This window comes from Sminthopsis crassicaudata, chromosome 4, assembly GCF_048593235.1.
Source record: "Sminthopsis crassicaudata isolate SCR6 chromosome 4, ASM4859323v1, whole genome shotgun sequence".
NCBI lineage: Eukaryota > Metazoa > Chordata > Mammalia > Dasyuromorphia > Dasyuridae > Sminthopsis > Sminthopsis crassicaudata.
In genome coordinates, this window is record NC_133620.1 from 62,352,496 (window position 1) to 62,365,833 (window position 13,338).

The following is a 13,338-nucleotide window of genomic DNA, read 5'->3' on the forward strand; positions in this document are numbered from 1 at the left end:
TTGTATTTATTTTTGTGTGTGTTCTATTATCCTAATTATATTTTAACTCTTTGAAAGCTAGAATGTTCCTTTTGTTTGTGTTTGCTCATGCATAGGTATTGTTCCACTTCTAATACTTTGAAATAATGGTATCTATAAATCTTCATTCATTATAAAGTTTCTGGTTATTTTTGTTGTAATTAGCTATGCTTGTTAGCTTGCTTTTTTTTTTTTTTAATATGAATTTGATTCTAAGGTCAAAATCATGGTTTCTTATTCTCAGACTGACTTAGTAAGAATTCATGTGTCCCAAGGCCATAGTCACTGTGTGCATGTGTATGTGTGGGTTATGTCCTTTATTTACATTGCAAATATAATTGGGATAATGTATAGACTGGTCATTGCAGCCTGTCACTATGTAAGAGAAATAAAACACTTTACAGTGTGTACCATACTTATATGACACTAGCCACAATGCTGCTATCACTGGTGACAGTGATAATAGTCTCAAAGTAGAATAAGACCATATTATTTTATTTCAGTACTTTTATTTCTAAGATCATAGTTGTATATGTCCTAATATACAAATTAATTATTGTATTTGAATAGATGGAAATCTCTGAAGAGAGATAGTGTCTACAAGAAGTGTCTTCTGAATTGATACTAAAATAAGCTAAATCCCTAGTTTCCTAAAATGTTTAATAATGAGTAGGAAATTACTCTCTTGTTAAGATAACCTGATTTTTCTTGTCTTTTTATATTTTATTTTTGTTTGCTGTTGAACAACATACTTATTTTTCTAATTATTATTCATTAACAGCAGTTGTCTTGTTTAAGACAGCATGACATAGATTAGATAGGGAACTAGCCTTAGAGTCAGGAGTCCCATAGCATGAATAGGCATGTTGATTTAAAGTCTTCATTGGTAGAGGAAATTCCTACATTCATGAATCTACTTCACTATTTTTTTTTTTGTCTCAGCTTCTCATATACAAAGTGATTTGGCAGCTACATGGGATGGTTAGTGAGAAAGCTTGCTATGGAAATGGAAAAAAAACTTGAGTTCAAATCCTGACTCAGACACTTGCTAATTGTATGACCCTAGATAGATCACTAATGTCTCTCAGCCTCTGTTTCCTTTTCTGTAAAACTGTAAGGTAACACTGTAAAACTGTTATGCCTTATGAAAATTGTTCGTTTTAGTGTAGGAATTTATAACCTTGTAGACAGGTCTTGCACAAAGTAAGGCTGTCGCAGGTCTGTTTATAATTATATAAGTTTATTATCATGTAGAGCTGATAAGACATACACAAATACAAAATGATGGGGATAATAATGATAACTGCCTCTAATAGTGTTGTTGTAAGTAGTATTTGTAGAGCGTACTGCAACCCTTAAAATACTATAGAAATGCTAGCTCCTATTATAATTATAATAATTATTGTTATATCACCGTTAAGGTTCTTTTCAGTTCAAAATCTATAAACCTAAAATCTGTGATCTAAGAACCTACTATGTGTCAAGTGTAGTGCAAAGCACTAAGGATACAAAGATAAAAATGATAGTCCATGCCCTGAAGAGCTTATGTTTTACTAGAAGAAAAAAAAATCCCAAATAAGTAAATATAAAAACTAGTGCAAAAGAAATATAAAGTAATTTTGAGGGTGGGAAGCACTAACAATTTTATAGATGGAGAATGGCTTTGTGTAGATAGTGGCATTTGAGTTGGTTTGGGCCTTTGGAACCTTGAGTTGAGAGAGAGAGAGAGAGAGAGAGAGAGAGAGAGAGAGAGAGAGAGAGAGAGAGAGAGAGAGAGAGAGAGAGAGAGAGAGAGAGCGCCTTACAGTTAATTAATTATATCAATATAAAGAGAATAAATTAGAAAGTGAAGCAACTTCAGGCAGGGAGACCAATTAGGAAGCAATTATAGTATCATAGGCAGGTAGTGATGAAGCCTGAATTAGGGAACTCAATTAAATTTAATTCAGCATTTATTAAGCTTCTCTGTGTTCAAGACACTGTTCGGTTCTGGGGATACTGACAAAAAAATGAGATAATCCCTACCTTTATGTAATTCTCATGCAACACAAACACTCAGATGTCACTAAAACGTACTTTAACAGATGGCTTATACTCATAGCTGTGCAAACAGGCAGGAGATAGGAGGGAGTAATGTCTCAGGGTTCAAAGGGAGGAGACAGTATTCAAAGAGAAGCTTTGTTCAGCAGGACTGATCAAAAACTACAAAGAAGAAAAGTATGGTGAGGACTGAGGAAAGGTTATTAGTTTCAACTGATTAGTGCTTGATGGTTTCAGTAACGTTGTTGAACAATAATGTGAGGATGAGATAGTCCAGAGTTTTGTTTGCAGGGCAAGAGATAATGGCATGAGCCAGGAGACCTTGAAGTTGGGAGTAGAGGATCTAAGAGTTAAATAGAGCCAAGAAGAGATGGAAAGGAGGACATAAGAAGAGAGATTAACTTTAACAGAGAGTCAGATTTGGAGAGTTCCTTAGCGATGTGAGCAAAAGAAAAGAAGACGAATGAAGGTATAAAATGGCTTTGAAATATAGAGGTAGGAAAATAAGGAAATCTCATAGAAGCCTTGTAAATAGGAAGATAAAGGAAAAGAAGGGTATTGTCTTGATGGCAGTAGAGATTTAGGAGAGAAGAGAACATTTAGAACAGCTTTGAGGAAAACCAGCCTAATTGATTGCCTTATAGCAGTGAGAACCCAGTGGGCTTTAGAAAGCATGGTTTTGTGGTAAACTTAGTGAACACAACTTCACAACTTTCCTCCAGAGCATTTATTTTCTTAAGTTCCAGTTAAGCATTATGTTCTATGCTAGGGATACAAAGACATCCTCTTTGTATTCATCCTCCAGGTGATCTTCTTGGTCTCTGAGGTGATTAACTCTGAATAAGCCTGAGTTGCTCAAAGTCTTTGTGATGGTGTGGGAAAGGTGCTGCACCATGGGAGTTGCAGCTGTCAGTTGTAGTCCACAGGACTGTATGATGAAGGCAGTTTTTTAAAAAAATAATTACTCTTTAGACCTAGTCATTCAGCCATTTATAAATTCACCTCACTGCTGTCATTTAGATTATTATTTCTATAATGTTCTTCAAGTCTAGAAATAAAAGACATTTTGTTAAATGTCTTTTGAAATACAGGTATGCCATATACACACATCCTGCTCATCCTCCCCCCCCCCCCAACCTGTTCCAATCTACCAGCTTCCTGAAGCTTCCCCTCAAAAAAGTAGCATTATTGTAACATGACATGTTCTTGATGAAGGTGTGTTGACTCAGTGATGGCTCCTTATCTTGTTAAAACATTAAGAAAATAATTAATGATGCATCCTGGAAATCAAGCTTACCATCCCAATATTTTATAGATTCTACTTTTTCTATCTTAAGTTGAGAGATCTACCTATTTCCAGTTCTGTAGCACTTTTTTCATTTCTAAGCTTCATGATTTTTTAGAGATAACTGACAAGAGCTTTACGATCACAATCACAAATTACTTCCATCTAGGAGGTCATTGATTTAGATTTGGTACCTTGCTTTCACTGATGTCACCCTTATACTTTAGGAGGCAGCTAGGTGCGTCAGTGGATAGAACACTGCGCCTGGTGTCAAAAAGAGCCGAGTTCAAATCCAGCTTAGGCTCTTACTACCTCTGTTGACTTTATTCCACTGGAGAAGAAAATGGCAAACTATTCCAGTGTTTTTGCCAAGAAAACCCATGAGCAGTTTGTTCCTTAGAGTCATGATAAATTGAACAATAATAATAGTGCTTTCTATGTCACCACTTACCTTGAGTTACAACTTTCTGTTAACCATTTAATTGTAGCCTCCCTAGTCTGAAGACAGCTAGACTGACTCATATGTAAACAAAGGATGATTATTTTTTCTAATTTTTTTTAATATTTCATAGACTAATGCAAGTGACAGAGACAGTTAGACAAAGTACATTTCAAATTAGATGGTTTTGAATATGTGTACACTTCTGATGGATGGATGGCTCATGACAGTTGGGTGACTAGTAGATTGGGTAGCTGCTTTTTTTTTTTTTTTTTAAATTTTTTTTCCCCTGAGGCTGGGGTAAAGTGACTTGCCCAGGGTCACACAGCTAGGAAATGTTAAGTGTCTGAGACCAGATTTGAACTTGGTTCCTCCAGAATTCACGGCTGGTGCTCCATCCACTGCGCCACCTAGCTGCCCCTGGGTAGCTGTTTATTTGATAAGATTTTGGGCTTCTTGATATTCTCAAAGTACTTTCCCATTGGGCTGCCATATAACTCATATTAAGTTCTCACTGTTGTCAAGTGCTATACTAAGTATTGGGATAGCTGATTGATGGATTACTGGACTTGGAATCAAGAAGACTCGTATTCAAATCCAGCCTCAGATATTTCCTAGTTGTGTGATCTTGGACAAATCACTCAGCCCTATTTGCTCAATTCCTTATGTGTAACATGAGCTGAAGAAGTAAATGGCAAACCATTCTAGTATCTCTGCCAAGAAAATCTTCAAATGGAATCATGAAGAATCTGTCGTGACTGAAACAACTAAACAAAAATGCTAAGTATTAAAGTTTAATAAGAACAAAATTTAAGCAGTCCCTGCCCTTCAGGAGTTTTCATTCTCTTAGAGGAGATGTATGTTTGTGTCTGTATGTATATATGCATTTTTAAATTATATTTCAAAAATACAAGGTAATGTTTTGAGGAAAGGAGAGATGGCAGCAGTAGGTGGACAGCTCAGGAAAGACTTCTGTAGGTGACCTGTTAGTTTTTCTGCCTTCATTTAAGACTTGGTTCAAATTCCCACCTTCTGGAAGAGTGCATCTTTTTTGATTCTCTCCATAACTAATTTCTTAGTTCCTGAGGCAATCTATCAATTGCAGTTCTTTGTGACAGGTCCTGAATTAAGTATCAAAAAAAACCAAATATAAAAACAAAAGTCCCTTTCCCTCAAGAAACTTCCATTCTATCAAACTGCATAAAAAGCTTCAAATCCTCTGCTGATAGATTTTTATAGGGAAGAGGTGCGTGAATACTTTTTTGGAGAGTAGCATCATTGAAGAGGTAAAAAGATTTTAAAAGGTGGATCTAGGGGCCTTACAGAAAAAGTACTTTCTATATCACTGTTTTGTGGGAAGATATAGTACTGATTTCTCATGAAGGCCTGTAGCTATTTATACCACAAAATAAGACAAGAAAGCAATTCCTCTTCATTGTCCTCAATCACTTATTGTATTTTCCCCCCCTCTAGATGCCCGAAGAACAGGCATTCTGTGTTTTGGTGAAGATTATGTATGACTATGGCTTGAGGGATCTCTATAAAAATAACTTTGAGGATCTTCACTGTAAATTCTATCAACTGGAACGGCTCATGCAGGTAAGTGGAGCATCATTTATTTTTATCTATTGGTTAGGAGAACTTGATAAACCATTATTGGGATACTCCAGGGAGAGGGAGAAAGGTATTGTACAGGACAGGTATTGTACAGATGATAGAAATGGCATCTCTATATCAATCTTAATACCCATTAGAAAGTAAATTTCATTAAATTGGTGCTTAATATTTTGAAACTTACTATATCTAACACTTTAAAGGTTTTTATTTTAATAAATGTACTTTATTTGTGCATTTATTGGTGAAGCATTTTATAAAGTTGTTAACTACCAGATTGCTACCCAATTGATGTGAAAGAATAAGGAAAGTTATAGAGAAAGCATTCAAAATGTGAGCAGCTTTTCCCAAATTAACAAGTACACCGGCCAAATATAGGTCTAGAAGCAGGAAATGTTTTCAGTTTTTCCCACACAAGTCTCATGGCTCTATTCACTGTTAAAAGTGAATGTCTAGTGAGACTCAAGAACAAGGTCATTAAGAAATTTAAGAAGAAAAAAGAATATAATAAATTTGGATCTTTCTAAGCATTCAAGAAGCAAGATGTTTTAAGATTTTATTCTATCAGTTGTAATTTTTGGGGTCCTTCAGCCATTTTAAAGTTTTCATTTATAGAAAAAAAAAACTCATCCTGTTGAAAGGTTTATAACCTGAAGACATAAAGCATTACATAATGGGTTGATGGCTTTTGACTCTATCTTATATGGGTTGATTTTTATATTTTTCTTCATGAGATGTAATTAAGACATTATATTGAATGTTATTGCTTAATTCTCTGATCTCCCTAACTTAGCTTATTACGTATAGTCCTGAAGTATTATGAAATAACCTATTTTCTTCCATTAGCATTTTTAGTAACATAACCTGTCTCCAATGTGATCATTTAAAATGGACCCCTCTTAAACTACCTGGAGAATGTATATGTGGATTTGTGATAGTTTTAAAACAGTCACCCTGTGCAACAATTGATGTGTGCCCCATGATTTAATTATGGAAACTATGTAATGCTTGCATCTATATTTTTATCTTGGCTTTTAAATAATGGAAATAGCTGTTTTAATGCCTCATATTTTGCTTTCCATGCTTTTAGAGATACATTTTAACTTCTTCTTAATACGTGAGCATTTACTCATTTTCCTGGGAGAAAGAAAATGAAATTTTCATGTAAGGTCACTATAGTTCCCCACAACATACTCAAACAATTCCAATAGTTGTTTGGGTTTACGATGTTATGCTATAGCACTATTAAAAGAGCAAAATAAAATTTGTTGTATGTGTTATTGAAATTGTCTAGGTTCCGAAGAAGTCATCATGATGATTCTATAGTTTGGAAACTAGACTGATTGAAGCATAAAAAGTTAGAGCTGGGAAAATAAATTATTCAATTCAATCCTTTCCTTTTATAGATAAGAAAATGGAGACATAAAATGGCTAAATGTTATGCTCAAATTAAAAGGATTAATTTATTCAAAAAATAGGACTAGAAATCAAATGTTCTGTTTCCAAGCAAGGTTTTCCTCCTGTGGCAGTCTGCTTCCCTTCTCTACAATTTTTGATTATAGTTGATATCAAAAGAAAGAATACAATTGTTTCTCATATATTTTGTTATTAAATCATTGGTGGGGCTATCAAAACATGAATTGGAGTTTAGATGTAGTCTTGTTTTGTCAAAGGATAAAGGTTTTCTGAAGAACAAATGATGTAGACGATGTGTTCATAACAAACCTTTATTTTATTAGTTTGCCTGTTTATATATTCTTAACTCTTGACCCTATGTTACTTTGCTGATGTTTCCTGAAATGGTACATCTTAGAAGGTTATTAAAGTAATAACAGAAATACTCCTATAATGGAACTTCCATAATCTGTGTGGAGCATAAGCTGTGGAGTGTTTGTGGAGCTTTTCTGAACACACCCAGACACTTTCAAGGATAGACGTGCCCAAGGCTGAAGGAGAGTCAAGAGTTGACTTCCACATCCCATTGTCATATAACCCTGATCATGTGATTCAGCTCAGTTCCATGTATGTTCCATGGGGTATGCTCTCACCAGAGTAGATCTGGAGAACTCCTTTGATTCCCCTTGTTGTATTACAGGTAATATAATTAAATGAACTTTAATTCATTGTTTTAATAATTTGAGGATCTGTGATTACATTACTTTTTATGCTCCCTTCAATGATAAAGATCATTCTATAACTTAGCAGATAGTCTTTGGGAAGTGCTGGGGCCAAAAAAATGCAGCATTCAGCTTCCTATACGTTGGCTTGACTTCCCTTGGACAACAAATACAGTCTTTTCCTGAGCCTGTACTGTCAAATTTGACAAAACCTTCCAGAACTTGTGATTTGCTGGCACAGCCTTGGAGAATACAAAGTCACCTCTACATTATGAGGCCTTTGAGCAGGACTAGGGTTGAGGAATAATGGCTGTATTGCCATAAAATTCTAAATCGGCAGCAATAAAATCTTGTGCAGCTTGACTTCTTTCCCACCTTGTTTTCTTCTTGTTTGTGTAAATGTAATATCCCTATAGAAGGCTGTGAGTTCTTAAGAGTGAGGATTATATTGTTTTGTCATCATTTCCATTGCCTAGCACACCTTGTACCTCGTCGATATGAAATGAATATTTGCTGACTTGAATTCCTCCTTCCTCAGTTTTTCTCTTTAAATTCTAGGAGCAGTTGCCAGACCTGCACAGCCACTTCTGCGACCTGAACCTGGAGGCTCATATGTATGCGTCGCAGTGGTTTCTCACTCTCTTCACCGCCAAGTTCCCCCTGTGCATGGTCTTCCACATCATTGACTTACTGCTTTGTGAGGTACAGTGACTCTATCTTAGAAACCTAAGCCAAACTAGAAAAAATTCATTTTGAAAATTTCACAGTTTTTTTGTTTTCTGTGCTTTAGTTATTGACTTAAGACAGAAAGTCAGAAGAAGTAACAGTTCACTATTTTGGAATATAGAGCAGAAATATTGTTTCAACTGTAGGATATATTCTTAAAATATAGTTTTGTCACTAATGAATATTGACATAAACTTCAGTGAGTTATAGGGGTGGGGACTGGACCTGCAATTTTATTCTCATAAGAGAAAATTGCACTTTATTTATCAGGTTGCAGATTGGCACATTTTTATCAATTTGAGGTCTCTGAGTTGCCTAGAGCACTGAGAGATTCAGTGTAGATCACATGACCAATATTTCAGAGGCAGGTCAGGAACTGGGTCTTCCTGTTTTTGAGGCTAGCTCTCTATTCAACACGCCACTGTAAAGTAATGAGATAATGTGGTTCATAAACTAATGTTCCAGATGTGGAAAAGTTGATTTTCAAAATCTCACATAATCTAAAAGAGATAGTATATTATTCTACAACCTCATTTATTTTAGGATTCTTTTACAAAGTGAAACAGATTATTAGGTAGAATATATTAATATCTAAAAAGCATGCAGTCCCTCAATTCTTTCCCACATTTTCTTCAAAAAGATTTAAATGTTTTTAGTCATTTAGAAGCGGTGTTTGGGTGAGCAGAACATCTTTCAAGAAGAAAAAAGGAAGCAAAAGTTGATAATGCTTTTTGTTGGAAGAAAAAATGAAATTAAAGATTGAAAAAAATCCAAAAAAAGTTCTCTTCTGAATGAAGGTGCTTGAAATTAGGGCTCTCCCAAAGTCAGAAAGAGCATTATAAGTTTGAAACCAGATTCATTATTTTCTAAAATGATATGGGAAAATGAAAGACAATATAGGAGAAGGATCTTTTTTTTTTCATTACAGTATTTTTTATCAAAGCTTTTTGTTTTTCAAAGCATATGCATAGATAATTTTGCAACATTAACCCTTGCAAAATCTTGTGTTCCAGTTTCCCCCCTTTCTCTCACCCTCCTCCCTTAGATAGCAAGTAGTCCAATATATGTTAAACATGGTAGAAATATTTATTAAATCCAATATATGCATATAAATTTATGCAACTATCTTGCAGTACAAGAAAAATCTAATCAAACCAGAAAAGAAAATAATGAAGAAAATAAAATGCAAGCAAACAGCAAGAAAAAGTGAAAATATTATGTTGTGAACCACATTCAGTTTCCACACTCCTCTCTCTGGATGTAGGTGGCTCTTTTGGTCATAAGACCATTGGAACTGCTCTGAATCATCTCAATGTTGAAGAGAGCCACATACATCAGACTTGCTCATCATATAATCTTTGCTGTTGCCATTTATAATGATCTCCTGGTTCTGCTCATTTCACTTAGTAGCAGGTCATACAAGTCTCTCCAGGCCTCTCTGAAATCATCCTGCTTATCATTTCTTTTAGAACAATAATATTCCATAGCATTCATATATAACAGTCTATTTAAAAAAAAAAAAAAAACAAAAACAAAACACTTTGTACTAATGGCCTGTTTCTTTACAACTTTAAAGTAGATAAAATTTTACTATTGACCTCACTGGAAAATTTCTAATTCTTTGTCTTTCTTTAGCTAGTTGGGATTTAGGAACTTTTCTGTCCTGTATTTACTGCCCTTTCCTATCCCCAACACCATCTTTAATATTTATTAGATACCAGGATCCTCTAGCGCTTCTTTTTGCCTTGACAAGCTAACTGACAACCCAACATTGAAATCCCCTTTTCTAATATTTCTTGAAATTTAAAGGCATCTTTCACCCCTTAAATTAGAGCAGATTTAAACTTTTTGGGTGCTGAAAAACCTCAAAATGGATAGCATCATAGTACTAACTAGAGTGGGATGAATCTTTCCTTATAGACATTTTCCAGAATTTGTTTTCCAAGGAAACATAGTTATGGGATTTTCTCATTATTAGACTTTTCTCCCCTTTCTCAGCAGTGATAGATGTCACCAAACTTCAATAGTGTAAGAAAGATAGAAAACTGTAGTTCCCATGCATGTTTAGAGTTTTCTTGAAAGTAGCATTTGGTCTCAAGAATAAATGCTTCAACTGCCTAACAAAATAAACTTTTAGGATATTTGAGGAGTTTTTTTATCAGCACAAATAAACTGGTCATTCATGCCGTGCTTAGATTCCTCCTAGTGAAGCTCCCAGCTTCTGGTTACATTTAATTTGTCTTCAGTTTCCTATCTTAGGAGCTCATAACTTAAATCACAGAAGGAAAGAGATCAGATTTTCTTCTCTCATAATTTAACCAGGTAGCAGAATAAATTGTTGAAGCTGTCGCTTCGCCATACATGTTGTAGCTGGCATATTGAAAGCACCATGGGGAAGATAGTTGTTAAAAGGTCTCCCTCAGTTCTGGCTACATTGTATAGCAATATGCCATCTGGTACAAGGGTACTCCAGTGCTATCATCTGTCTCACCTGGTTCCTTTGAACCCTGGATAGAAGGTATCCATGACCACTTTAAAAAGAGATGGAATCAGTTTCAGCCTTGTCAAAGCAATGTGCAGCAGCTGTTTAACCCTGCTTTGTTCCCTGTGCTAACCATGCTAGTTTTCCAGCCTGAGATTTCTGACTTTCCACACTTTGGATGACATTTCATTTTGTGAATTTGGTCTCAGACTTCTGGAACCCGTAGTTCATGATAGTGTCCTGTTTATAGGACACCGATCCCTCAAAATTCTTCCCATTCTACATTGCCCATTCTAAACTCACCTCTTTCTTGAGCCTGCCAAAAGGTAACTGGGATGCTTCAGTATGAATTCTGGGTCAGTAGCTAAAATTTATTGTATAGAGAGAAATCCCTGTTCCCTTCCATCAGATTTTCAAATGCTTTCCTAGAAGCAGCTAAGTAGCATGAAGGCTGGAGCTGATGTTGGAACCAGGAGGATCTGAATTCAAACATTACCTCAGCCACTTCTAAGGGTGACACTGGCCAAATCTTCCTTAGCTTTCTTATCTGTGAGATGGAGACAATAATAGTACCTACCTCCCAGGGTTGTTATGGGTACAAAATGAGAGTATATTTGTAAAGAGCTTTGCAAGTTTAAAGTTTAAAATAAATGCTAGCTATTATTATTATTGACTGCCACTAAGTTTTATTTAAAAATATTTTTTCTTTTTTCATGAGAAATATTAAGCATGACTAGCTGCAAAGTTGAGAATTCCGTGGTTCATAAAAATACCCACACATTCAGTACTCCTTATTTTCAATACTTCTAATTCCTTCCATGTTTGTTCATGATGTTTTTGGCTGGATTTTAAAAAGATTATGGGTGCGTGTGTGTGTGTGTGTGTGTGTGTGTGTGTGTGTGTGTGTGTGTATGAAGGTAATCAATTATTAAAATATAAAACAAGTAATGTAAATTCTTTTCCTTTGAGATAGCTTCGGGACCTTCACTTTATTTTGGTGTTGGTCCTTTTTGCTTTTCTTCTCCAAAGTATGAGTGGTTGAAAACAATATCTTCAATATGTATTCATCACTTAACTGTAAGCCTATATTTCCTGCCCCCTCCTCCCCCCCAGGCTGGGGTTAAGTGACTTGCCCCGGGTCACACAGCTAGGAAGTGTTAAGTGTCTGAGACCAGATTTGAACTGAATTGAAGTGTTAAGTGTCTGAGACCAGATTTGAACTGAATTGAAGTGTTAAGTGTCTGAGACCAGATTTGAACTGAATTCAAGGCTGGTGCTCTATGCACTGCCCCACCTAGCTGCCCTGTAAGCCTCTATTTGTGCAATAATATTTGATCCTTTTGCATCTACCTGGGGCATTTAAGTAAATAGTGTGCATTCTCAGACATTTCTAAGAAGTTTACAAAGAGAGTTATTAGAGACTATGGAATTACCCATAAGTAAATCCCATGAATCTGATAACTTTACCTGAAATGCCATTTATGAATCAGAAATTATGGTACCATGACTCTCACCATTAACTATTCTTAACTTGAAGTTGACTCTGAACTTAATGATTAATTGAGAATGTTCTGACTCTTACAATGACACAATCTTCATTTTGTTTGAACTTGATTTGCATATAGTTCTATATGTGGCCTTATATTGAACAAGGCCTTTGTTTATGCAGAGCCTAGATCCATACCTCCTCTCTGAGGAAGATATTTTAAACATATGTAGTTACTTCCTAGTGGGAAATGGCATTATGGTCTCTCATTAACCTCTTGATTATAAGACTGGAGATGAATTATTTCTGGTTGTTACTGATATAGACAACCTCATTTATCCAGCCCTACCCTATGTGAGTTTCCATTTTAACCCACGAGACTGTGCAAATTTATGACTTGTCCTTATTGCAAGTAAGTACCCCGTACAAAGTGTTCGAAAAGTCTTTGGGGAGTTTTAAAGCTTAAATTGGGGCATCCTGTTAAACTTTAAAGCTTAAATTTGGGTGCCCTCTATTAATACTTTCTTTTTTTGTGATAATACCAAACTCTAAGAATTTTCTACAGTAATCTATTATTTAATTAACAGAGCATCCCACAGTGGCTTATGGGACTTCTTAATTTCCTAGTTGGAATCTTGGAATTATTTCATAATTAGGAGCCTATCCATCCATTCTGATTCCTCCCCTTGGCAGATTAGAAGGTAAAACTTTAAGGATTTACTTATAAATCATGCAATAATTTAATGTCCAGCTCCAGTGGACCTTGGAAGAGGAAGTTGTATAAGAGAAGTTACATGGCTTGTCCATTGTCATGTAGTTCATAAAAAGAAGAGCTCCTACTCCTGTACGAACATGAGATGATACTGCAGAGTGAGCCTTGATCCTATTCTTTTAACCCAAGCTGATTGTAGAAGGTTATGAAAGACATTTATATATAATATAGATACCAGTTAATTTCTGTAATTAATGGTTAGCAAATAACAGCAACTCACTTTTGAGCTTAAAGTACAAAGCTCTTTTCTCAGTGAAGTAGGTGGGTAGGTAAGCAGACTTGTGCCATCTCTGTTGGCTTTTCATATTTTTAAACTATCTCTATCTTCCAGTTCTTGATTATTCTGGATACTCAAGTTT

General features: G+C 35.4%; 1 protein-coding gene across 7 annotated transcripts in view; it reads left to right on the forward strand.

The window, feature by feature from the left end:
- Nucleotides 1–13,338, forward strand: part of RABGAP1L (RAB GTPase activating protein 1 like) — a 665,899-nt gene that overhangs the window by 411,007 nt on the left and 241,554 nt on the right. For all 7 annotated transcript variants that reach the window (XM_074308401.1, XM_074308399.1, XM_074308403.1 and 4 more), the window contains 2 exons: nucleotides 5,256–5,381; nucleotides 8,072–8,215. In XM_074308401.1, the coding sequence (XP_074164502.1) occupies nucleotides 5,256–5,381; nucleotides 8,072–8,215 (270 nt within the window). The remainder of the gene's footprint in view (nucleotides 1–5,255; nucleotides 5,382–8,071; nucleotides 8,216–13,338) is intronic.